This window comes from Trichomonas vaginalis, chromosome V (assembly GCF_026262505.1).
Source record: "Trichomonas vaginalis G3 chromosome V, whole genome shotgun sequence".
In the NCBI taxonomy this organism is placed as follows: domain Eukaryota; phylum Parabasalia; order Trichomonadida; family Trichomonadidae; genus Trichomonas; species Trichomonas vaginalis.
Genome location: NC_067207.1, coordinates 33,611,990 through 33,638,519, shown reverse-complemented (window position 1 = coordinate 33,638,519; position 26,530 = coordinate 33,611,990). Strand labels below are relative to the sequence as shown.

The 26,530-nt window shown below is 31.9% G+C and overlaps 13 protein-coding genes and 2 pseudogenes across 15 annotated transcripts, besides 1 other annotated feature; 9 read left to right on the top strand and 6 right to left on the bottom strand.

The window, feature by feature from the left end:
* Positions 1-674: 674 nt before the first annotated feature.
* On the top strand, positions 675-1,981 carry TVAGG3_0451190 (protein tyrosine/serine/threonine phosphatase protein; the record flags this gene model as incomplete). Its single annotated transcript, XM_001308593.1, has 1 exon — positions 766-1,977. The coding sequence occupies one exon, from the start codon at positions 766-768 to the stop codon at positions 1,975-1,977; it is 1,212 nt and encodes a 403-aa protein (XP_001308594.1).
* Positions 1,982-3,789: 1,808 nt separating this feature from the next.
* TVAGG3_0451180 (uncharacterized protein) lies at positions 3,790-7,938 on the top strand (the record flags this gene model as incomplete). Its single annotated transcript, XM_001308592.1, has 1 exon — positions 3,790-7,938. One exon carries the CDS (start codon positions 3,790-3,792, stop codon positions 7,936-7,938), a length of 4,149 nt encoding a protein of 1,382 aa, XP_001308593.1.
* Positions 7,939-8,076: 138 nt separating this feature from the next.
* On the top strand, positions 8,077-8,973 carry TVAGG3_0451170 (uncharacterized protein; the record flags this gene model as incomplete). The annotated part of the gene is made up of 1 exon (XM_001308591.2): positions 8,077-8,973. One exon carries the CDS (start codon positions 8,077-8,079, stop codon positions 8,971-8,973), a length of 897 nt encoding a protein of 298 aa, XP_001308592.2.
* Positions 8,974-10,526: 1,553 nt separating this feature from the next.
* Positions 10,527-26,530: part of a mobile genetic element that runs on past the window's edge.
* TVAGG3_0451160 lies at positions 11,553-11,987 on the bottom strand (annotated as a pseudogene). The gene has a single exon. A coding segment is annotated over exon 1 (435 nt).
* On the bottom strand, positions 13,616-14,044 carry TVAGG3_0451150 (uncharacterized protein; the record flags this gene model as incomplete). Its single annotated transcript, XM_051234635.1, has 1 exon — positions 13,616-14,044. One exon carries the CDS (start codon positions 14,042-14,044, stop codon positions 13,616-13,618), a length of 429 nt encoding a protein of 142 aa, XP_051104365.1.
* TVAGG3_0451140 (uncharacterized protein) lies at positions 14,090-14,362 on the top strand (the record flags this gene model as incomplete). Its single annotated transcript, XM_051234634.1, has 1 exon — positions 14,090-14,362. The coding sequence occupies one exon, from the start codon at positions 14,090-14,092 to the stop codon at positions 14,360-14,362; it is 273 nt and encodes a 90-aa protein (XP_051104364.1).
* Positions 14,387-15,244, top strand: TVAGG3_0451130 (uncharacterized protein; the record flags this gene model as incomplete). Its single annotated transcript, XM_001308587.2, has 1 exon — positions 14,387-15,244. One exon carries the CDS (start codon positions 14,387-14,389, stop codon positions 15,242-15,244), a length of 858 nt encoding a protein of 285 aa, XP_001308588.2.
* TVAGG3_0451120 (HNH endonuclease family) lies at positions 15,478-16,059 on the top strand (the record flags this gene model as incomplete). The annotated part of the gene is made up of 1 exon (XM_051234633.1): positions 15,478-16,059. The coding sequence occupies one exon, from the start codon at positions 15,478-15,480 to the stop codon at positions 16,057-16,059; it is 582 nt and encodes a 193-aa protein (XP_051104363.1).
* On the top strand, positions 16,812-19,135 carry TVAGG3_0451110 (annotated as a pseudogene). The gene has a single exon. A coding segment is annotated over exon 1 (2,324 nt).
* TVAGG3_0451100 (KilA, N-terminal/APSES-type HTH, DNA-binding family) lies at positions 19,293-19,694 on the bottom strand (the record flags this gene model as incomplete). Its single annotated transcript, XM_051234632.1, has 1 exon — positions 19,293-19,694. The coding sequence occupies one exon, from the start codon at positions 19,692-19,694 to the stop codon at positions 19,293-19,295; it is 402 nt and encodes a 133-aa protein (XP_051104362.1).
* TVAGG3_0451090 (uncharacterized protein) lies at positions 19,802-20,176 on the top strand (the record flags this gene model as incomplete). Its single annotated transcript, XM_001308586.1, has 1 exon — positions 19,802-20,176. The coding sequence occupies one exon, from the start codon at positions 19,802-19,804 to the stop codon at positions 20,174-20,176; it is 375 nt and encodes a 124-aa protein (XP_001308587.1).
* On the top strand, positions 21,201-21,758 carry TVAGG3_0451080 (organellar and viral DNA polymerase type B; the record flags this gene model as incomplete). Its single annotated transcript, XM_051234631.1, has 1 exon — positions 21,201-21,758. One exon carries the CDS (start codon positions 21,201-21,203, stop codon positions 21,756-21,758), a length of 558 nt encoding a protein of 185 aa, XP_051104361.1.
* TVAGG3_0451070 (uncharacterized protein) lies at positions 21,913-22,578 on the bottom strand (the record flags this gene model as incomplete). Its single annotated transcript, XM_051234630.1, has 1 exon — positions 21,913-22,578. The coding sequence occupies one exon, from the start codon at positions 22,576-22,578 to the stop codon at positions 21,913-21,915; it is 666 nt and encodes a 221-aa protein (XP_051104360.1).
* Positions 22,784-23,335, bottom strand: TVAGG3_0451060 (integrase core domain containing protein family; the record flags this gene model as incomplete). Its single annotated transcript, XM_051234629.1, has 1 exon — positions 22,784-23,335. The coding sequence occupies one exon, from the start codon at positions 23,333-23,335 to the stop codon at positions 22,784-22,786; it is 552 nt and encodes a 183-aa protein (XP_051104359.1).
* On the bottom strand, positions 24,242-25,319 carry TVAGG3_0451050 (keratin-associated protein family; the record flags this gene model as incomplete). Its single annotated transcript, XM_051234628.1, has 1 exon — positions 24,242-25,319. A coding segment is annotated over one exon (1,078 nt), but the record flags the coding sequence as incomplete, so codon positions are not given.

The window sequence follows — 26,530 nt, the reverse complement described above, 5'->3', positions numbered from 1 at the left end:
ACCTAAGGCAACAATTTCATTTTGGAAGAGAGGGAATTCGATCTTATAGTTACAAGTGGGGAAAGTATAACCCACTTATAAGATATAGTTATAAATATTCTTCAATTATTTGATTGAATCTATTTTTGATTAATGATATTCATTATCTAAAGAATTTGTTCAAAGGAGATGTCAAATCACTATTTCTAAACTTGATACAATACTTATATATTCATTATATAATTTTAAATAATTGAATAAATGTAAAGGGGGTGTGGCTCAGTGGTAGAGTGCGACTTTAGCATAGTTGAGGCCGGGGGTTCGATTCCCCCCATCTCCATTTTTAATATAAAAAGTATATATTTCTTTTTTAATTCATACTAAAGAGATGCAGCCATCACATGTTGATGAAATTTTCAACAAAAAAGCTCTGAAGATAGATTAATTTTTAATACAAATCAAAACATAAATATGCATGCTTTTTGTTCAAATTCTGCTATAAAAATGAAAACCAGATAGCGTTAGTGGACAGGTTTCCCAAGGGCTTTGAAGGAATATTAACATTGCGAAATTATTCAAAATGTAGATTACTGTGTAGTATTTCAATCCGCTATAAAGGTCATTATTAATCATGGACTATCTAATTGTTCTAGGTCTTCGAAATATTATTGCTCAATTCTGATTTTTCATTTTATAAGGTACATTTTAAGTAAACAAAACATTATCTTAGAAAGTTAAGCATATTGCATCTTCCCTAGAACTTTACATTTTTATCATTTTTTTATGATGCAATCCGTAAATTGTTTACCTATAATTCCAGACAGACTATATTTCACCATTACCCGAATAACACAGCGATCTAAACCAACAATGTTTAGCTATTCGATCGATACTGATGAAGAATATCAATACTATCCTTTTTTTTCAGATTTTGGACCTTTATCTTTACTTCAAATTCACAAATTCAGATTACTAACAAATAAGATATTAAACGAGCATGCAGAAAAAGTACAATTCTTTACAAACTTAAATCAACATACAATTGCAAACGCAAGTTTATTATTAGCGAGCTATTTACTTATAGAACAACATTTAACTCCAGAGGAAGCTCTTAAACCATTATCTACTATTCTTCCAACACTAAAACCGTATCGAGATGCTTCATCCTTGCCATCCAAGTACAGTTTAACAGTAGGATCATGTATAAAAGGATTATACCATGCCATGCAAATAGGTTGGTACAATCCAGACAACTTTGATGCCCAAGATTGGAAAAAATACGAACAAGTAGAGAACGGCGACATGAATTGGCTTATTCCAAACAAACTATTAGCATTTGCATCACCATACGCTACCAATTGTATACGAGGAGGCTGGAGAGTCGCAACTCCTCAAGATTTAGTACCTGTTTTCGCAGAAAAGAAGATTACAAGAGTTGTCCGTTTATGCCAGAAGTTCTACGATGAAGAGATATTCAAACGAGCCAGTTTCGAACATACAGAATTGTATTTCCTTGATGGATCAACTCCTCCTCCAGAAATCTTAACGCAATGGCTAAAAATCATTGAAGGATCTGATATAGTTGCTCTACATTGCAAAGCTGGCCTTGGAAGAACAGGAACTTTGGCCGCATGTTATATGATTAAAGATTTCGGATTTACAGGACACGAAGCTATTGGCTGGATAAGATTATGTCGGCCAGGAAGTATAATTGGCGATCAACAAGATTATGTTCTTAAATATTATGAAAATATTTCAGGAAAAACTGCAAAAACAGTAAAAACTCCGAAAATTTCTTCTGAAGATGAAGTTTCTCATGCTCCGACCAAAGTATTGAGAAATGCTCTGAAAAAGGACATTCCACACAAGACTAGCGCTGCTTCTATTTACGACAGGAACTCAATGACAAGCGGATTACAGGTAACTGGTGTCCATTTGACACCAAAGACACCTCAACCAAGAAAATACAACAGATCTAATTCTGTTGTAAGGAAATAATAACTTTTTAATTATTTTTTTGTTTGTTTTAAGTAAATTTATCAAAAATGTTAAAACTTTTTCTTTTCATACCAATGATTTAAACAACCAAGCTAAGTAAAAACAATGTAGCATTCAACAATCAAAATATTTTTGATATTCTTTTGATTTCTCATAAATTGTACAATATATCTTCCCAAAATCAGAGTTTTTTTGCTTTTCTTACCTTTATAACACAGTAAATTGGTAAATTTTCACTTAAAAAAGATGAGCTACAGTCGATGTCAAGGACAAATTTTAACCTTTTGATAAAATGTAATCACATTGCAAAGGAATCAATAATTTCAATAAATATAACTGTTTTATGGTAGGAAATACTAACCTTATAAACACGATCCATTGAAAAAGTGGTAATGTTTGAAAATCGGATCAAGTGATCCTTCCCAGTTATAAACGTCAAATCGGAACTAAGAACATGACTGTTTATCAATGCATCTCTGCTCTATCTCCATCATTATTACATCATTTTGAGATTAGAATGTTAATTAATGAAGGAACAAATGATAGTTATTCAACAGGAAACTTCGCTGACTATCATAACTATTACATTTGTGAAGTTACATCAGTAGAAAATTCAAGATTAATCGATTTCTATAATAATGAAGAAACATCAATTAAAATTCTTATCGAATCATCATTACTCCATTCTAATAAGCAAAATTCTAGAAATTCAGACGGAAGTATGGGTAATGGTGCAAACATATATATTAAAGCTAATTTGAATGTCATTCAGAATAAAATTTGCGCATACAATTGTAGTACAATGAGCCATGGACACCATTCATATACAAAAACACAATCAAGCACAACTCAATACAAAAATTATTTTTATCTTTCTTCTTTTTTAAGTTCATAAGCAACATTAACTTCAGGTCTTTCGACACTATATTTTAGTAATGGCGAAGTTTTAATAAAAAATGCAAATGCTTCAAATTCTAAAACTCAACAGAATTGCGGTTTCTGCGTCCTTCAAACAAACGCTCCAGGGTATAGTTCATACACAACATTATTTAACAACAAAGCAACCAGTTATTATTGCATATCTTTTGACGGAAATCAAGAATTTTCGGTGAACAAGACTAATATATTGAATAATACATTGGGAGATATCTTAATATCTACAAAAAACAATGATTTATTAATAGAGGATTCTATTTTTAAAGATAATAACGCCCCAAATACATTTGAGATTGATGAGGGTTATTCAATAAACATAGTTCATAGCTCAATTGAAATCAAAGGATCTTACCCTAATTTAAACACACAGTCTTCTTCTACTGATGAATTTCAAATTGGTTTTACTCGTTTTAAACCATGCAATTGTTGTTCATCGGATATTATCACTAAACGAAAAAAGTTCAAGTACATAAAAGTTTTGCTCAATCTTATGAAAATAGCGAGATAAAAAATTACTTTTTCTAATAATATCTTTTAAATATATCCTAATGTGAATCAAACATACATATTTCTTGTAATCATGCTGTCACTCCCTTGATATTGATCGAAATTTCTGCGAATTCATCTTCATGATTAATTTAACCGCTATTGCTTAGGGTTATAATATTTTATTGGGTAAGTACAGAAGATGGTATAATTATGGTATCTTTGCTGTCAGATTCTAAAATATATTTCTTGAATTCTATCAAATTCACTTAAATTTGCAATGAAAACAGATCACAACACGATATTTATGTTATCTTTTTTACCAAAATTATAAAACCAAGTCAGTAGATTTTGAAATCTTTACAAAATTTTGTGCACGTTTTCTAAAGAATGAGGAAAAGCTCATTGATTAAACCATGGGCTTATCCTGTTAAGCAATCACAAGATACGCAACATTCTTCTAGAAAGGAAACTAAACCAACACAGCGAGTTATCCCTCCGAAAACATTGCTTAACCAAAATTCTTCAAGATCCGTCAGATCTGATACGAAAAACATCTCATTATTAACGGATAAACACTGTATTGAAGCACAAGATATACTAGAGTCAGGTGAAAATTACGACAAAATTGACAACGAAACTTTAGATATTTTACCTCTTTATTTAAATCAATACTCACAAACATGTGCTCGAAATAAAGATTTAGATAGTGCAGAAAAAGCAGCATTACTAAAATCTAAAGCAAAAACAGAAAATCAAAAAAGAAAAATATTAAATTCCGCAAGATCAAAAGATTCATTCCAAGATGATTTCGAGGATGATACAAATAAGCAAAACACACCAAATTTCGATGATACACTTAAGAAATTCGATGAAGAAACAAATAAATATTATCAAGTCTTAAAACAAAAGCATGAGAAAGAAAATAGTGATTTTGAACGTATCTGGTCTGAAGAGATGCCCTCAAAATACAGGAAATGTTCACCAGAACTGCTCCAACAGAAGTATATTTACCAACAATTAATTTTAACAAAACAATATACGACGGCCAAACAAAAATCGAAAGAAATCGAATACATGGAACAACAAGAAGTCATCAGAGCACAAAACCAAATGAACTATGACTACATTAACATGAAAAAACAGTTAATTCACAAACAAAACAAAGAAGAAATCGTTTTCCTTGAGAACAGAAAGAGTCTAAGAGAAACATACGAGACACAAATGAAGAAAGAAAAAGAAAAACAACAAAAATTGAATCAAAACAAAAACAGAGAAAAAACTTTGAAAAAAACTTCAAGAGAAAGAAGTCAAGAAGAAGAAACAGGAATACAAAGATTCAATGGAGCTTACAGTGACTTGAAATCAACAGAAGAAAAGGTCCAAATTGACCCTTTATTGCCGAATTTAATCGCTCCTATTCAATCTTTGAGAGAACAAACCGTTTTTGTCACAAAACGTGACACGACCAAACCGAAACCTAATTTACAAACAGGGGAATTGAACAAGAACATATGGGGTCCTAATGTTGACTTATCACACAAAATGTTTTCGCTTAAGAAAGAAAACAAAAAGTCAAATTTGCCAAAAATCAAAAAGACGAAATTAGACATGAATTCATTGAACAAATTCAACAGGATACAGAAAGAATGGTCGAGTGTGAAGATGACGAGTGATGAAGACATGAAATCAGGATGTGACTCAAACATGTCAATGATTGCGATGTGTGGAAGTGATTGTGAATTTGTTTCAAATGAAAATGATACAAAAGAAGTTCATTTCGATGTTGATGAAAGTGAAAATGAAGAAATAAATGCAAAGAAACCAATGTTGAGTTTGCACAGATATTTCAATGAGAAAATTAATAAAATTCCTGAAGCAATTGCAAACAGAGGAAAAGGAATCAACCACTTGGCTGATTCCAACTTACTTCCAAATGATGAAAACTCTTACAACACTGAATCTCCTTCTCTCGATGAAAACAAACAAAATCAAGCTAAAAATGAAAATCCTCAAAAAGAAATTGAAATTAAAAAAGAAATTCAACAAAATTTGTCAAATATTTTACAAAAAGAAGAAAATAAAGAAGAAAAACAAAATGATGAAAATTTGCAGCATTTGGAAGAAAAAGAAGAAGAAAATTCACAAAATAAAAATGAAGAAAAACAAAATGATGAAAATTCATCTGTTTTAGAAAAACAAGAAGAAAAACAAAATGAAAATTTACAAAAAGACGAAGAAAAATTTGAAGAAAATTCACAAAAAGATAAAGATGAAAATTCACAGAATTTGGAAGAAAATGAAATAAAGAAAGAAATTGAAGAAAAGAAACAGAATATTGAAGAAAAATTGACAAATATTTTGGAGAAAGAGAAAGATAATGAAAATTCTTCTGTTTTAGAAAAAGAAGAAGAAAAACAAAATGAAAATTCACAAAAACCTGAAGAAGAAAATCCAGAAAAAGAAGAAGAAATTCAAATAAAGAAAGAAATCCAAGAAAATTTGTCAAATATTTTACAAAAACAAGATGAAAATTCACAAAAAGAAGATGAAGAAAAAGAAGAATTTTCAGATGAAGATAAACATGATGATAGTTTCCAAAAAGAAGAAGAAAATGAAATTAAGAAAGAATTTGAAGAAAAGAAACAAAATATTGAAGAAAATTTGTCAAATATTTTGGAAAAAGAAAAAGAAGATACTTCTGTTTTAGATAAAAATGATGAAAATTCTTCAATTTCATCTAATGATAATGAAGAAGAAAATCAAAACAAAGAAGATGATGAAAAAACAGAAAACAAAGTTAACGAAACAATTAACAACATTTCTAATGTTTTATCTCAAGAAAAAGAAGAAAACAAAGATGATTCATCTAAAAATGAAGAAGAAAACAACCAAAAATCATCTGTTTTAGATGAAAATTCTTCTGTTTTATCTAAAGATGAAAACAAAGTTGATGAAACAATTAAAGATGTTTCAAATGTTTTATCGAAAGAAGAAGAAAAAGATATAAATGAAGATAAAAGTGATATTTCTTCTGTTTTGTCTAAAGATGACAATGAAATTAAGAAAGAAATTGATGAAGAAAAACAAAATATTGCAAATGATTTATCAAATATGTTATCTAAAGAAAAAAAAATTTCATCACAAGAAGTAGAAACAAATTTGTTGTCACAATCACTTATTTCAAAAGACAAACAGAACTTGTTGAAACCTCTTTCTGATTCATTATCAAATGAAACCAAAGAAAGAGAATTTAATCAAAATAATGAACAAGAAAAATCTTCTGAAGAAGAAAACAAAGAAAAAGCATTAAACATTTTATCATCATCACTTCTTCCACAAACAAAACAAAACAAAGAAAGAGAATTTAATCAAAATCAAAAAGAACATATTCAAGAATTTAAACCAAACAACGAAATGAAAGAAGAAGAAGAAAAAGATGATGATGACTTCAGTAGTCCAACAGATGACTTTGAAAGTGAAAAAGAAGAAAACAATAATGAAACAATCAGTACAAACATTGCAAACATGTTGAAAGCAACTTTGAGTCAAGAAGAAGAAAAAGAAATAGAAAGTGATAAAGAATTTGAAAGTGAAATTGAAGAAGAAAACAAAGACAATCAAAATAAGGAAATAAATGAAAGTTATAAAGAATTCTTAAGTTATACAGAAGAAAATGAGTTTCCTAAAGAGTTTTGTGAAAGAGAAATGAAACAAACAATTAATGATGTTTTAGTTTCATCAAAACAAAGTAACAAAGAAGATGATGAACAAACTAAATTTGCAAATGATTTTGTTATGAATAATTCTAAAGAAATCATTCAGGAAATCACGAAATTAATCAAAGAAAACAACAAAGAAGATGATGAACAAACTAAATTTTCTAAAAATTATTTAGAAACAAACACAAAACCAATAATTAATGAAATTCTTCACCAAATAATAACAGAAAACAAAGAAAATTCTCAACAAAAACCAGAAATTCCAAAAGAAGTAAAAATTAAAAAAGTTGAAGAAAAAGAACCAGAAACAGGAGGTTTATTTGGATTGGCCAAATCAATGATTAATGGAAAGAAAGAGAAAGAAGAACAAAAACAAAATAAAAAAGAAGAAGAACAAGTTGGAGGATTATTTGGAATGATTCGATCTTCATTTTCACCAAGAGAAAAACAAGAAAACAAAAAACCAATTTCTAATTTATCATCATTTTTGAAACCTTCTGAACAACAAACAACAAGAGATTTCACTCCTAAACAAGAAACAAAACAAAAAATTGAAGAAAAATCTCAATCAAAACAAGAAAAAGAACTTCAAGAAAAGCAAATTAAACAAAATAATGAAGAAAATGATCATAAGTCATCTGAAGAAAAACAAACAGAATCTCAAGAAAATAAACAACAAAAAATCCAACCAAACAACGAAAAGAAAGAACAAGAAAATGAACAAGAAGAACCAAAGGAAATTCAACAAAACATAGGAAACAATGAAGAAATTCCATCATCAGAAGAAAAACAAAAATCATCTCAAATGGATCATTAACATAAAGAACAAAATGAAGAAAAAGAAGAATTAATCAAACAAGAAGAACAAAAAGAAATTCAAAACAATGAAGAAAAAGAAGATGAAAAAGAACAAGAAAAGTTCGCAAAAGATTTTGTTGAGAAAGAAAAGAAATCTTTGATTAGTTCTGTTCTAAAAGAAACAAAAGAAGAAAATCAAAATGAATTAGAACAAGAAAAGTTTTCCAAAGAATTTACACAAACGAATTTCAACCAAATAATTAATTTAGTTCTTAAAGAATCAAAAGAAACAAATGAAGAATTACTAGAACAAGAAAACTTTTCTAAAGAATTCACAGAAAGACAAATTAAAAATGAAATTAATGATATTGTAAATGAAATTGAAGAAGACAATGAACAAGAAACTTTTTCAAGAGAATTTTCTCAGACAAATCTTTCTAAAACAGTTGATGAAACTATTCAAGAAATAAACCAAACTCAGTTGAATTCAAGAGATTATTTGGCGAAAAATGTCAACAAAGTAATTGAAGATGCAGTTAATTCTGTTGTTGAAGATACAAACAAAGTCGAAGAACCAAGACAACCAAGTTTAAGCGAAGCCATCATCAAAGCAATCAATGATGGTATCAAATTCCGCGAAGAACACGAACAAAACATCCAACAAACACTATTCCAAAACAACAACAAACATGAAGTAAAAGAAAATCAAAATAAAGAATCAAATGAAGACAAAAACATTCAATCAAATGAAGACAAAAACAATCAATCAAATGAAGACAAAGTTTTGGATGAAATAGAAAGTGATTCTAATTTTGATGAAAGTACAGAAAATACACCGATGAAAAACAAAGAACAATCTCAAGAGATTCCAAGTGATTCCGATTGTGATGAAAACTCTGATGATTATGAAAGAGAAAAATCAGATGAAATTCCAAGTAATTCAAGCTTTGATGAAAATTCAAGTATTGCTAATACTGATGAATCTTTTACAGATTTTGATGAATCAGTCGAACTTTCAGAAGATACAGTTTCTGAAGAAGAGAATAAGAAATAATTCTATCAAAATATTATATATTTTTTATTCATGAATAAAATATTGTTTGAAATTAAAATGAAATGCTAATATTTTTAGGATTGTTTTATCTAATAATTATGCAGTTACAAGAGCTCTGCGTTATTATTATTAGAAGGTGCATATGAGCATCTTTGGCGAGAAATACCTATATTAACAAATCTAATGATTTATAAAATGTGACAATTTTCCATGGTCAATTTGATGGAGTATATTATAGGCAACCATTGAAATTGTTTGAATTAAATCAAAATCATGATGCGTGAAATAGTGAAGAAAGTTTGTTAGATTAAAATGATATTATCGATTAAATTGTTTCGAATTGAAATTAAAAAAAATTATTAATCGATTCAAATCAACTATCTTACCTAGTTAAATATATATAATTTTCTTAGGAAATGCCAATTACAGCTTTTGGATCACTTATTTCATCGAATCCGACAGCTTTCTCAGGTTCGGATCAAATTGCTGTGGGAAAGCATTTAATTTATATTATGCAAAATCCAGATGTACTTGAATATGCAACTAAACATGATCTTGTCAAGAAAGGACAAGTATCTATTTCCATAAATGTTCAGGATAATATTATGCCGGGAATGGTTTGGTTTGATAATAAATTATATTTATTTGATAATAATGACAATTTATATTCCCTTCCAACTGATCCGAACACCGGAATTCCATCTGCAACATTAACAAAGATAGCAAAACTTCCAATTTCTGTAGATGGCGAATTTTGTCAACTTGGATTTGATTATAAAAGAAAATTGATATTATACAAAGAATCGGATGCAACAATAGTATATTTCATTGATCCATTAAATCCTTCTTCAAAAGGAACGTATGGAATATCAGGCGGAACTAATTTTGCAGGAGATATGTTTAGTTCTAATTTTTTTGTTGATTGTGATGGATATATGTATGTAGGAATAGCTGATAGTTATCGACCTGATGTTAGAATTCTTAAAACGACATCCCCAAATTTACCATTAACTTTTACTCTTGATAGACAAATATCATCAGGGGCAAGTATTTGCGATGGACTTTATCCCGACCCTTTTAATAGCACAGTTGTTTATACTAACAGTCACGACAAAACTGTAATTTTATATAATGTTGTCGGGACAATTAACATGAATAATGTTGTTCCTCCAGAAAAACCTTCGAATATTAATGTACCAAGAAAAGGTTTTATTAATCAAAATGTTGAAGTTAATTGGTCAGTTGTTTCATTACCAACCCAATCTGGAATATCATTAGATCAAAATATTGTGTTTTATGAATTAAATTTTTATAATGGATCCCAAAGGAACATTATTGATGATCACCTCACAGATAATTCTTGTTATATGATAATTCCGGAGTTACCTGATGTAACAATGACCCAGTTTCGTGTTCGATCATTTATTTTTTATGAACAAGAAAAAGTTTTTAATAATAACAACAATGATGAATATTTATTTTCGCAGAAAGTTGTCATTTTTGTTCTCTCAGACTGTCACACAAAATACACTATAGTATATCATAGTGATCATAGTTAGTATACATATCAAGTGTACGGAGGCACTGCGCGCCACCTTACCCCTGATATGTGAATTTGACACTTTATGAAACCGTTAACGTATATTTTACAACACAAACGACAACACTAACTTAACCTTAAATATTTATAAAACCGCCAACCACTTCACCTCACTAATGAAAAAATAAACGTTTTCACTAACGAACTCACTACTGTAAAAATAAACGTTCTCACTTACAAAAGTATTGCAACTCTTCCCATTGCTGTGCTTCACACAATAGTTCATATTCTTCAGTATCGCTGCTGTCGCTCCAATCGTCAGAGTCAAAGTCACTGTCAAAATAAATGTTAGTAAGTTTTGACAAAGCTAATGAAACACGTTTACCGTTTGTATCGTATGCTTGTATAAACTTTCCATTCTTCATTCCTTCATAAACGCTCAAACTAACTTTACCCTTTCTCCCTCGTATCTGATAGAATGTATTTTCACGAGGAACGAAGAACAAATTCTTGAACTCATGACCGTTGTAGTTTGTTATCTCAATAGTTTTCGTCATTTATATCCAAATAAAATAAAAAATAAAATAAAATAATAAAAAAAAAAAAAATAAAAATGATATCACCACCCTCACACGTATGAAAACATAGCGCAAAAATAAATTTAGGTGAAGTGGTGAAATCTCACCTCTTTTTTCACCTCTTTTTCACCCACTTGAATTCATTGCTTTATAACTCTCTTCCTTTCTCCAACTCTTCTAACTTCTTCCTAAGTTCAGCAATGTTGTCCTCATGAAGTTTAATCTTCCTTAATATACCTTCTCTATCTAATGGTTGCTTTATCTTTCTAAACTGAACTCTACCATCCTTCATAGTATGAACGTAAAAACCTTCTGGAACCGCTCCTGATTTAATGTATTCTACCAAAAATTTTGTTTCATTGCTTCAGTGACTTTAGTCGTCATTTTACTCTAAATAAAATGTTCAAATAAAATAAAACTAACTTATTTTTTTTCAGTAAGGAAACGCAGGAGTTTTACGATTTATTTGAGGCGTAGGTTCTGGTTTAAATGTTGGAGTCGGTTTTAGGAGTTGACTTTTGAACAGGAGTTTGTACTTTCATAGGTTCAGGAGTCATTGAAGGTTTTGCTTGTGAAGGCGTTGGTTTTGGCGATGGTGTCGGAGTTTGTTTCAAATTCAGCTACTTCAGTATTATTTATAACATTTGCTTTATTTCTTTTCAACATCATTACTGCTCCTGCTGTAGCTAGCAAACCTAGTGGGAGACCATATTTTATATAAGGACTTGACCAAATGCTATTTTTGACAGGAGCTGGTGGAACACCTAACCTTGGTGAGACTGCTCTTTGCCATTGTGCAGCTCGTAAGAAATATTCAATAGGTGCTCCATAATCGTTTGGTAAAGTTTGTTCTTAATAGATGGTGAAGGTTCACGAGAGCTTGATGAAGAACTCATTTATAAGCTTTAAAAATAAACGTTCATCCTTTATTCCTCACTGTCGTCAGTTGCTAAGTTATAGTCGTCAATCTTATTATTGGTATTGACTGTCTTACTTGTATTGCAAAGCAACAATCCCTCATAAATCCAATAAGTGGCTTTGGTACGTTTTCAGTTGCTAGTTCAATAGGTCCTTTAACAGACAATTTGTATGTTATTGGAGCAGTAGATGTTTGACCTTGCTGGAAGCAAAAGTCCACTTCTGTTGGAAAACCACATAAGAAATGTGTGTTGTCATAGCTATCCCATTTATGTTCCACACTACCATCATCCACCAATGACCTCATAACATCTTCATTAAATCCTATCATATCATTGTTTGTATTGCAGGCGTTCGCAACCATTTCATAAAATACAGGTCCATATGATTTTTCAGGTTCTGCAGGCATATTTCCATAAGCTCCCATGGAAAGCTGAAGATATTTAAACTTAGGGTTCTCAAAATTAACATAATAGTTGTCTTTCTTTCTAAATAGTGCCCAAATACTTTTAACATTAATAGGCGTATAAGCTGCTGTAAATGTTGCACTTGAACTATCTGTATTCTTTGAGAATGAACCGTCCATAGGAATCCAATCCATAACTTTAACAGGAAAACATAAAGCCTCGTTTGTATAATGTTCTACAAGTTCTGTATAAATGTTAGGGTCTAAAGAGAATGACTTTGGATGAATGAAACATTCATTAAAATCCATCTTTGTTCGAAATAGTTGCTGGTTTACAGTTGTAATAGTAACTGTTCCACTAGCTTCTACTGCCTTCGTTATCATAGTGAATGGTTCATTCCATGGAACAAATTTATTTGTCGGTGGATTTGAATCTGAAGCAAATGCAACTTTAAGAGTTGGATTGAAAGCAATGATATCATTTACAGATATAGATGTGCATTGTAAGGCGTCGCTACTGAACTTTACTTTAAGCTGAATGTTTCCTGCAAAAGCTGGAATAAATCGAATAGCTTCTAATGGAAGGAATCTTCTAACAGGAATTCTTAAACGAAGCTTAAAATCAAATGATTTTCCTGCTGTAATTGGACCACTAACAATTTGTCCTGTTCTGCATGTTCCCGAATGACTCCATACATCTTCATGTCGAGTCTTTGAGAAAACATCTACTTTCTTTATTTGTTCGGTAGTTTGTGAGTTTGAAGTTATATATGCTTCTTCTCTTGCGTTGTCTTGAGAATATACGATACGACCATTTGCAAGGATTTGATATCCAGCAACTGCATAGAAAGCGTCATCGAAACCAATCCAAAATCCTGGTGGGTTTGTTTTATTGGAACCTGAACCAATTTCTTTATCTACAATAAATTGACCTTCCATTTTATACGTAATGAATGTATTGTAAAGGTCCAACATATTTTCACCAGGAGGTGAGAGATTGAATGTTACCCATGTGTTATCTTTAGCAGTTCCAGGTTGTGATGGAATCTTTGCGTCAGAATATTTTCTATTAGTGTCACCAATTTGAACTGCATTGTCTATGATATCGAAATATGAGCGAATCTGATGAATATGCTCTGCTGGAGTAAATTCGTTTAACTGTTCGTTCTGCATGTATTTACTTCAGATAAAAATATCTATTTACTTCATTATTCTCACTCTTCTTCTTGGTATTCGTGGTGGAAGTTGTTTCTTGACATTTTCAATGAACTGTACATTCTCTTTTGTCTCAACTTCTTTCACTGGTGGGTCAGGGTTCTTTGACTCGGTTTGTTTTTCAATGAAATTCACGAACTTTGCAATAAGCTCTTGGTTCGTTATTGAAAGAACATCTGGCTTCTTTTCTTCTGGTTCTATTGACTTTTCAGTTTGAATAGAAGGTTTTATATGGGCTTCACCCTCGGTGCTATGCACCTTAATGTTGTCGCTCTCTGCATTCGCTAATGGTACCTTTCTTTTTCTTACATATATTTTACCATCTTTACTCTGACTTACATAATAGAAAGGATGTTGTATTCCTCTGGCGTCATTTAATATAATAGACTCTCGTTCTGATTTTGACAAGCTCATTTTACATCGGTTAAAGTTTTAATTTAGTTTTTTATCTACAGTCAAATGACTCAGTCAAATCCTACGGACAAGACCCAAGGGGTCATAGATGTTGAAGCATTGAAGAAAGAAATTCGCGAGCAAATTTTATCCGAACTGAAGGAACAAAAACCAGAACAAAAGCCAGAGAGACCAAAGAGAAAACTTAGTGAAAAACAACTAGCTGCATTAGCTGCTGGAAGACAGAAGAACCCACGTTTGCTGGCGAAAAAAGCTAGAGAAGAAGCAAAAGCAAAGGAAGAACAAAAAGCAAAGGAAGCTGAAGCAAAGAAAGAGTAAATGGTTTATTTTTATCCGAATTAAATGTATAGACAAATACCTTTATCTGTTGCGTTCAGTAGTGAAAACCCTGACGTCAAAATAAAGGGGAACAGAGTAACGTTTAAGTTTCCAACAGACTGGATTGTGAACATAAATGAAGAGAAGTACATTGGCATAACATCTATGTATATAACACGTGCTTTCAGAAAGGTTGACTTTATACTTCAAGTCGAGATAGAAAATGACGAACAGTCTTTAAGCGCCCAAAACATTCACATATACAAATACTTTAAAGACGATACAACATTGTTGCAATGTATGATTTCATTTAATGAGATGTTCGAGAAAAAGTTCAACATTGAAGTACAAACTTTACAGCCTTTACGTGAGTTTCTTGCACAACTGAAAGAAGAAGGTAGTCAGCCACAACTTATAGACTTTCATTATGAATTTAATGAAAATGAAGATGGAACTCATGACTGTCAATTCATTGTATTCTCACCATTCAATGAAGTCGCTAAAGAGAAAAAAAATCCATTACGTATAAGGTTTCAAATCTCTGAACCAAGTGATGATTTTAAGAATGTTTTCAATTATGATGCAATGCTTCCGAGGAAAAATGAATTTTCAAAGATTGTAACACCTGGCATTTGGGATAGAAAGCAAGCAATACTTTACTCTAATATAGCCAAAGGCGTTGAAAATGAGTTCATTGGTCATACAAGAACTTCACCACTTCCTAACCCTAAATACTATAAATTAACTGGCTTCAATCGTGAGTTTTGGATAGACATGTTCTCCACTCATGACCATAAATGTCCAGTGTTCTTGCCTCCAGATGGGAAGGACTGTCTCTACATTGAAGCACAACTCTTAAACTCTACCATCGCAGTATTGTAAAATCTACGCTAGCTTTATTTTTATCACGAATGACCTCATTGCTGACAAAAATAAGCCGCTAGCGGCAAGGGCGAAGCCCATGACCTCAGAACTTCAACTTACGAATAAAGCTCTTCATCCTCATTACTGAGTAAAATGACGTATGGCAGGTGTCAAACCGTTGAGTTTTCACAAAATTTAAAAATAACGTTAGTTTTATTTTTATTTATTTTTTATTTTGTATGTAAAGACAGATGTACGCTGAACTTGTTGGTCAAGATGTATGGAAAGAATGTTTACAAGATGAAGAGTATGAAATTCACTGTTCTGAGCCTTTTGAAATAAGGAAGAAAGAAACCAAGAGAATTATACATGAATATAACAGAGGAACAGGTTATATTTGTGTAACATTAAACCTCAAAAAGTACCAAAAACATGTTCTCATAGCTACTCATTTTATTTCCAATCCGAACAATTTACCGTGTGTGGACCATATAAACCATCAAAGAGACGACAACAGAATCTCAAACCTTCGTTGGTGTTCTAAATCTGAAAACAATAGAAATAAAAGCAAGTATGGCGATATAGTTTATGAGTTCGTTGATGAAATATCTGACGAAGCTGTTGAAATAACAGATTATGGTAAGCATTCGTTTGAGTTCTACTACTATGTTGAGAATGAGGACGCATTCTATTACTATACAGGTCCTAACTATCGAAAACTTCATATAAACTTTACAAAAACAGGTGCTGCTTATGTTTCTATGATAGATACAGAAAACAAGAGTGTAATTTTATGCATAAACAAATTCAAACGCTTGTACGGCTTCATGTAGGACAAACATTATTTTTCAACACTAACGCCAACACGTAGGACAAACATTCATGACTAACATTACTGTATAACATAAATGTTTTGTTATGACCTCATCGTAAATGACTTTATCATGATTTCATCGTAAATGACTTTGTCAAACATGAGCATAAATGAATGTGTCGAAACTTCTTCATCGTACATGTTTTGTCATGATTTCTTCATCGTAATGAGCGTACATGTTTTGTCATGATTTCATCGTACATGCTTTGTCGAACTTAAACGTTAATGTTTTCACTGCTACCATGCTACCATGTGCTACCAGGTCATTTAACTTCTTTTAAAAATGGTGACAACTGACATTTTGACAACAGTTCAGGAAATAAATTTTATCGTTTATGTTTACGTTAATGTTTTACGTTTATGTTTACGTTAATGTTTACGTTTATGTTTACGTTAATGTTTACGTTAATGTTTACGTTAATGTTTACGTTAATGTTTTCACTGCTACCATGCTACCATGTGCTACCAGGTCATTTAACTTCTCTGAAAAAGTGTGACAACTCGACATTTTGACAACAGTTCAGGAGGAAGGTAGTTATTAATTATTTTTGAAGAACTGAAGGTGCTACCATGCTACCATGTGCTACCAGGTCATTTAACTTCTCTGAAAAAGTGTGACAACTCGACATTTTGACAACAGTTCAGGAAATATGATGCAGCCCAAAAATAAAGGTAGTTTTAAAATTATTTTTATTTTTTATTCCTATATAAATGACAGCAACAAACAACAGTAACAACTATATCGTTTCTGATGAAAAAGTTATTGATTCATTAGCTGAGGAATTAGTTGTGGCAGAAACTAAAACCCTCAACGAAAGAATTGGTGAAAACAGGATTGATTTACATAACTACCTCAAACATGATGGAGGAAGAGGAAGGAAAACTGGTATGGCTTTATTAGTAAATAAAATATCAAATTTAACGATTATAGATGTTGATATCAATAAATCGTACAATGATGAACTTAAAGAAACAGTTAGAAAAGACATTTTATCAAAACTTTCGGATAAAGATGTTATCGTTAAAACCGCTTCAGGAGGTCTTCACATTTATTGCAACACTAATTTCTTCTATTCAACCTCGAACAGAATGATTAAATGTTATTCCTGCAATGATTATGATATTGATATCATGACTTCTATTGATGATTCAAAGCGTTCATTAGTGGTTATGGCTGATTCAAGAGTTCGCAAGAATGCAACAGAACCAATCAAAACATACTCATTCATTCGTGGAAGTTACGATTCAACATTAACTAGAACAGTGAATGATATATTAAATGATTTGAATATTAAGGTAAGAGTTGAACAAAAGAATGAAGAAATAAAGACTATCATGAATGAAAACAAAGATGTAAACATTGACGATAAACTAGCTCAGAGCATAGTTGATGGCATCTGTGATTTTGAAGTACATAATGACGGTGGAAACATGAATTTAGAAAAAGAAATAACATTATTCACACTGTTTCAAGCTATTAATTCGTTACCGGATCATTTAATTAATGAAGCATACGATAACGTTTATAACTTCTGCAGTTTAACAGAAAATGCAAAAAGTAATTTTGAAAAAGCACGTAGTAGATATGCACATTTAATGACTTCTCCATTTGTTTTAGTGAAGATTCTAAAACTATATCAAAAGGAATATTATGATGAATATGTTTTACCTTTATTACGTAAGCCAAAAATAACATTTGATATCAAACTTGATGACTCGTTTTTGATAACAGATATTAGACGCAAGGCTGAAAATCATCAGTATAAAACAGTTCTGAAGTAATTGAGGATTTATCACGTGTAATCCGTTTTGTAGATTGTGGAAATAAATATTTCATTCAAAAGGACTATAATATCCACGACAAAATGAATCAAATATCATTTGTTCTTCAGTCAAACATGAAAGAGTCACTCAAAATGATTAAATTATTTAAAGAAGAAGGTAAAACCATAACAGCATGGGATGTACTACTAAATCAATTGTCTTCATTAACCGTTAAGGGTGTTTGCTTTTAAATCTGATTCCCAGATGTTTTCTCAACGTTTCAAGGTTATAAATACAACGTTCTCGAAAAACCAGATTACTCAAAAATTGAGATGTTTATGAATTTCATTAAAGAAGCCATTTGTGATAATAACGATGAAGTGTATAAATACCTTCTCGGCTGGATTGCATCAATGATTCAACATCCCGGAATCAAGAATGAAACAGCAATTATTTTGAAAGGACTTCAGGGAACAGGTAAAAACAGATTTACAGACATTATTTCTGAACTCCTCGCTGGTTATTCATGTAAAAACATTACCGAAATAAGTGAGCTAACGGGTAATTTCAATTCAGTAGTTGAAAATAAAATGTTTCTTGTACTTAATGAACTCAAGAATGTGGGTGAAGACAGACTCGCAAACTTCAACGCTTTGAAATCAATTATTACGGATAATGAGATAAGAATTAATGAAAAGAATCAACCCAGAAGAACAGCTCAGAACGTTGCAAACTTCATTTTCGTAACTAACAACGTCTACCCTGTCAAAATTGAAGTTGGAGACAGAAGATACGTAGTTTTAAGAGTTAATGGTAAATTCAAGGGTCAATTTGATTACTTCAAGAATTTAATGGATTCATGCACAAAGGAATTTTATGATAATTTACTGACGTATTTTATGCAATATGACCTTTCATCATTTAATGTACGAATCATACCGATGACTGAAGCCAAACAAGATTTAATTGAATTATCATCAAATCCTTTAGATGTATGGATAAATACACATTATGATGAATTGTGTGCAGGTATGACGTGTGAAAATGCTCTATTCTGCAAACCATCAGACATGAAAGACAAAAACTTTCAAATGAGTATTAAGGATAAATGTGATAGGAAACATAGAAGAATAGACGGTAAACAAACATGGTATTATGTTTTGAAAGAAGAAATGAAAGGATTATATAAACAGGTTGAACCAAACGATAATGAGGAATCATTTACTGATGATGAAATACCTGTAAATGAGCCGCTAAGCGGCGAGACCTGAAGGTCTAGCTTTATAAAGTATGATTGGAATTTATTTTTGCATTAATCCTGTGTTGTTGTCAAAATGTCGAGTTGTCACACTTTTTCAGAGAAGTTAAATGACCTGGTAGCACATGGTAGCATGGTAGCACCTTCGGTTCTTCAAAAATAATTCATAACTACCTTCCTCCTGAACTGTTGTCAAGAAGTTTGAAAATATAACAAGCATAACGAGGTGAAGCCCACATTGCTACAGCATTTACTAAAAGTCTATGAACATAATAACCTTTCAAACCAGGTGCCAAATTCTTGCGATTTTCGTACGGAATCTCTTCCCTCGGTTTTCCGAGGGAAGCAATCATATGAGGAAATTCTTCTAAAAGTTCTTTTGCCTGTTGGTTTTCAAACCAATGATATGCTTGCTTTGTAGAACGAAGAGCGTTCATTATACTTTGCATTTGATACATGTCATCTTTGACAGAACGAATGAGTCTCAATTGTTTGTTATATTGTATGTATTCGTATTCTTCATTTATGGCTTCATGGACTATAACTGTTGTTGTGTTCTCTAATGTTGACATTTCTGTTCTTACATACAGGATAAAAAAATAAATAAAATAAAAACTAACTTTATTTTTTCTGAGATAAACACTATTTCTTCACAACATTAAATTTTATCCTGTATGAAATGACTTTAAAAAGATTATTGACTGACTTCGAATACTATCTCATTGACGCACTGACAGACCCTCAAAACTGTGTTGAAAGTTCTTTAAGCTTTAAGATTGAAGGTACGACGCATTTTGTCTTCACTTACGTATTGAAAGAATATGACCGTTATCATAACGAAGTGAATCAAACACTAATAAAATTTGTAGATAAAAAATTGGTTAACAATGAATATTTTAAACGTGAAGACCCAAACACTGCTGGAGATGATGAAGAATACAGACAAGCTATTGAAAAAAATAACGCAAGATTAGATGCAATAGAAAAGAAGTTTAATGAATGTCTTACAAACACGTATGAATATCTTATGCGGTGGGAAGCCAGATGGAAATAAATTTACGTCAAATATGCAATTTATAAAATCTTATGTCGACAGGCTACGTAGCACAGTGGTCTAAGGTGGTGTTATGGAGGGGTCAAGGTCTGTGGTTCGAACCGCGACAGCGCCGTATTTTCTTATTTTCTTTATTTGTCTTGTTTGTCGTGAATAAAAAGTGTCATAAAAGTGCTCTATCTTCCACGGGAATAAATAAAAAATATACTTTATTTCTTCTTTATTTCTTTGTTCCCGTGGAAGAAGGGTTTTGCTGTTTTTTCTCAGCCAAAATCAATGATTTTTTCATTTTTGGAATCCTTAGCGAATGAGGAATCTTTTCTCTCGTGGAAGCTTTGACCTAAAATATAATTTAGGTGAAGAGACCCAAAGGGTCAGAGCCGCAAAGCGGCTAGGTGAGATGTCACCTGTTTTCTCACCTCTTTTTTCACCCTCGTGACTTTGTCATAACTTCTTCGTAAATGCTTTGTCATAACTTCTTCGTAAATGAGTGTAAATGACCAAAAATATATTATAGGTGAAGAGACCCAAAGGGTCTTGAATTTTCATGAATTTCCTTAAGATAGAAAAATAACGTTAGTTTTATTTTTATTTATTTTTTTATTTTGTATGTAAAGATATGATTTCAACAATCGGCACAACAACAATTCAAGCCGCGAACGGCGGGACTCTGTCCACAACAACTTCACCAAACTCGTTAGTCATGAATCCAACATCTATGTTAGTAGAGATGAAAAGCTTCATTCTTCTTCATATACTTTCGAAACAAAATCCAGAAGATAAAGCAAGAACTTTAACAAGTAATTTAGACTGTAGTGCGAAAGATGAAACAAATGAACAGTATCTTTATGAAATGCAGGACATTATTGACCATTTACCTAAACTACCTGAAATTCAGCATCAAAAACTAACTATTCCTGAATTCGATGAAATAGAAGTGAAACCAACTGACTCAGTAGAAATAAAGAAGTTCATTCGAAAGGTAAACTATGAGTTTCTAGGATTTCATTGCAACCATAAGGTTATGGACAAAGATTGCGACATGGTATATAAGAATGTTTCTGACATATATAAATCCGGGGAGTTTAAGACCTACGATAACTTTGTTTCGTTAGTTGCTGAATGTGTATGGCAGATAAGAGATAAAGATAGAAGAGGTAAAATATGGAACGAACAGATAAGACCAACTGCTTTTGAGTTAAAGAAAACCATTGACGCCTTAGTTGTTTTAGCAGGTAAGGTTTCAGAATATAACGCAAAAATGAATCCGCAATGTTCTAAATGTAAAGCAGCAATTAGGAAATATAACTACTCCGTCAAAGAGATAGAAAGAATGCGAAACGACTATGCAGACTTAAAGAAAGAAGCAGAAAAGCCAGCAGAAGATAAAATGAACATGTTAGAATTTCTGAACAAAAACTATCCAACAGCAGAAGATTTCCTTCTATCTGACGTCAAGAAGAAGTATAAAGAAACCTTCGGTATTGTTAAAACTTTTGACATACTGACAGAAGAAATAGAAGCTACGAAATTGTTTAGGATTTCAAATATACATCGTACAATTCATGTAAAACGCTTGTGAAAAACTGGGGTGAGAAAACAGGTGAGAAAACGGGTGACATCTCACCTAGCCGCTTTGCGGCTCTGACCCTTTGGGTCTCTTCACCTAAACATGGGCTTCGCCCTTGCCGCTAGCGGCTTATTTTTATTGAATTCAATAAAAATAAATGGTTCATTTACTCACAATATTTTTGTACAAAACGACCCCAAACTTTTAACTTCTTTTCTGCAGCTTCAAATGCTATCTTAGCGAGTTCATATTCTCTAAATTCTCTCTTTAAATCTTCTTGTTCCCATTGGTCTAGTTCGTATGGAGAATCTCTATAACCATAATATATCTCACGTTCATGTTCTAATTGTTTTTCGCACATTTTTCCAACTTCTTCTTCGAACAAAGGTTTAGCATTCTCCACTGTATCTTCGAGTTCTTCTTCATCTAACTTCTCATGAACTTTCTTGTCTATGGAGTCCATAATATCTTTGACATAAAATGCATACTTTACAGAGCACCATTCAGCAACAAAATGAACGAGGTCAGCATGTATGTAAATACCTTTGAATTCATTCATAACGCCCTTAGTAAGCTCATAAAATGCTTGTTTTGAGGTCGAGCCACTTTTGGCTCCACCGTATTCGTTCATCCAAAACTCAAGAATTTCCTGCATTTTAGTACTATTGAGAAATCTGTTTAAATGGTTTAACCTTCCCGCTTCTCTTGCCATCTTTGTTGCATTAATGTAACCATCCTTGTCTCTACGTAAGACTTCAATACCGTTATAAGTGCCTTTTGTGAATATTTCACCATTAGATTTGTTAGTGAATGTTTTTGCTTCGACTGACATTATTGTCTTTACATACAAAATAAAAAAATAAATAAAAATAAAATTAGCGTTATTTTTTATTTCATAAGGAAATACATGAAAATTCATGAGGTGAAAAAAGAGGTGAAAAAACAGGTGAAATCTCACCTAGCCGCTTTGCGGCTCTGACCCTTTGGGTCTCTTCACCTATAATATATTTTGTCTGATTTACATCCAACGAAAAAGTTTAGAAGAATTTTCTTATTCTTTCTGGCATGTTTTTATCTTTCCAGTACTCCCGCTCTAATGGTCCCAGATGAGTTGGTTTAGATTCTCTCAAGTTCTTAGATGGTATAACATCTTCAACGCCTCCTTCATATCTTACTTTATAAGTGTCATCGTTTGTGTTGTAGTCAAGTATTTCAATAACCACTCCTCGCTTTGCTTCGTCAATGGTTTCAGCAAGTTTGCCATTACTACTTTCAACTAATTTATGTCGAGGGTAAAATGCTATGGAGTCGTCAGCAGCTTTTATAAGATATCCATTACCTTGCGTAGAGTCTACGATATAATAATTTCGACTTAACCTTAAACGTTTCTTTGTCAATGGTTTGTCGTCAAGAACTACACGAACTTTTGTACCAGGAATGAGGGTAAATTGTTTTGAATTTCTGATATTTTGTGTTTGACTTAGTTTCTTTTGTATATACTTTTCTTCTTGTTGTTGTGTCATTGAATTTGGTGTATGTCCTGTTGTAGAATGTGTTGAGGAATTATATACTTCGAGAAAATGTTTCATTGTTTCTTCGGTAAAGTCTCGCTCTTGATTTAAATCTCTGAGAGTCCTTATGAAGCGGTTAATGATACCGAGTATGTTATGGTTATGGTCTTCAGTAGTGTAGTGAGTTATGTTATGCTTAATGAGAAAATCTGTGATTTCATTGCTGAGGTATGCACTGTCTTGGTCTGATGTTAAAGTACTTGGGCTATGTTCTGCTACAAACTTTTGTAAAATCTTAACACTTCACGAGTTCCTTTATTCTCATTGGATATGCATATGCTTTACGAGTGTTAACATTTATGAAGATGAGGAATGGTTTATGTCTTCCTTTTCTGCTTTGAATGAGAGTGTCAAATTGGTATGCGTCAGGAGTGTTGGAGTAAATTGGTAAAAAGTAGTCGTAAGGGTTTATTTTTGTTTGATGTACAACATTTTTGTCAAAGAACCTTTTCACTTCAGCTCTGTTAGTAAATCCCGAACTCTTTGCAGCTTCATTGAATTTCTTAAAAGACCTCCATGGATGTTGTTCGAATACTTCTTTCAAGCTCATTTATGTAAAGTTAAAGATTTTAACCAACTCGTATCCAAGCGTGCATTGTTATATATAGGAGGCATATAATCTTTTCCATTACCTGCTGGGTCTGTAATACCAGCTACAACATGTGTATGATTTCCTGCAGTTCCACAGAAAATACCTGTGCTAACATCTTTGGGGTCAGTTGTGATATCATATCTATGCATTCCCTGTCTATCCGAACCCGCTGCAAAGATTTGTATAACCTCTTTTTGTTATTGAATGTGAATGGTTTCCTTCCACAGATGTTCTTCCACTGAACCTATGCATATGTGAAGGAAGGTTTTCAATACCTATTTTCTTTGAACCTCCCATCTTCATTGACTGCGTATTAGTGTAGAATGGAAAACTGTCAACTATTTCATACCATCTACCACCAAATAAAGTGTTTGGATTTATTGGATTCATAGACGTATAAACAGCTCCTATAGGATATATTAAATCATATATGCTCATAACTCTATAAACATATTCTAAAGAACTTATGTCATTAAATACCATTTGGAATGTATCTCCCGGATGAAATGTTGCATTTGTTCCACTTTTATAATGTAATGTTAGTTCAATAGAATTATCCAAGAAAAATTCAAAAGTATCTGGTTGAAGACCTCTAACAAATTCAAATGGAGTTGATGGTTCACCATTTATAATTTCTGTTGTAAATGTCATTGTATCTGGTTTCGAAAATTTCTTTGTTAGTTCTGTATCCACATAAGTTTTGTCGGCTTTACTGTCTAACATTGCTGGTAGTTCATGTGTTTCAAAGTTTCTGACATGACCTTCGATATTCATACATTTGTTATTTAAGGAGTTTAGTGTATCTTTTACGCTTGTACTTGGATTCTCTAAAGGTGCACTTGAACCAAGGGTATAGTTCAATATTATGTCGTCTGCTCTAACAGTTGAGAAGGAGTTATGTGTATGATTTTTGTCAGCTTTACTGTCTAATGTAGCTTGAAGTTCATTTATATCGGAGATGTTGTGTTTATGAGATTTCAAAACTTTGTTCATTGCTTCGAGTTCAACTTTGTCAGCTTTACTTTTAATAGCATCTTCAAACGTTATTTTTGACTTAACTCTCAAAGTAAATCTTGGTTCAACTAATACACCGTTAACATTGAAAGTAGAGGCATAAATTTCATCGTTATAACCAAATGCTTCTGGTGCTTTAGCTACATCATACTGTACAGTACAGCTTATGTCATAACCTTTAGCACGAATGTATTTATATCTTCTTTCATTAACATTTTTTGTCTTCACTTCATCACTTCGTGTTAAATATCCATGGTAGTCCGTTATAATCTGTTCGTCTGAAGTTATATAATGAACATGGTTTTTATCTGCTTTTTCGGCTAATTTCTCATTAACATCATTCACTTCTAATTCAACTCTTCCGCCAGAACTCTTATTATCATTAATCTTTTTCATTAATTCGGTAATTACGTCATAAAGACTATATTCTGTTTTCGGTTTTGTAAATAATGAGTCAAAATTTCTTTTCATCATTACATCGCTGACATTAATGATATCACCAATTCCTTTTTCATTTATTCTCTTCATTAATTCTGCAATAATGACGAATATATAATCTGTTAATTTATTCTCTTCATCGAGGGTTATAGAATGTTTTGAAATTGAATCATTAACTCCTCTAAATAAATCAATAACTTCAGGATACACGTTTTTAATGTCTTGAATAACCCGACCAGTATCCTCGCCACTATGTGGCTCTGAGCCCGTTGGGCTCTGTTGTTCATGTTCTTCGTTCCCGTCGTTACGTGGTTTTATATCTCTAACCATCATCAACGCAGCCATAACCGGAGGGTTTGTTGCTACCTGTTCGAAAATCCGTCCGTTATGTATGGTATATCTAAATAATTTCTTTGTGTTTGTTAAAACATTTGAAACAAGTCTTTTAAAACCATCTACAAAATTTCCTGTTTCACCTAATGTTCTTGCAGCATTTACAAGCTCACCCATTCCCGCTTTTGACCCCAAAAACGTCCATATTGCATTTATTTCACTCTGTATTGTTGTCCATTCAGCGAAACTAACACCCGCATTCGCTAAGCTGAAAATGAAACTCAGTGGATCGAACTTAATTCCACCTTCTTTTTCAATTTCAACGAACTCACTAACATGAGATTTTAAATATTCTTTCGTTAAAATTGTTTTCCCCGATGTTATGTCATTAACGAAACTATCACCGTCAAAAGTTAACGAATTCAATTTCGTCGTTGATGCTTTTATTTCATACACCGCTTTATCGATAGTTTTTGGCTCACCTTCTTTAGAAGCATATGAAACATTAATGAATGAATTATATGTATTCGTGAATGAGTTAAAATCAATGATTTTCATTAATGACGCCTTTAATGATTCATTAACTGTTGAATCCCTTAAAACAATTAATGAACTGTCCTTTATGAAAGGTACACTGCAAACCGTCGAGTTTGGATCAAATGCTGTAGTTGGTGCAGGAATATTAATGATATAAGTCATTAAATCATTAAGTGACGTAAATAATGTTGTCGTTTTTGATTTAATTTCTTTAGCATCTGTTATATATGGTAATTTTATTTCTGTAGTTTCTGAATTAAAGATATTCGCTAAAATGTTTTGTAAACTGTTTTGAACAG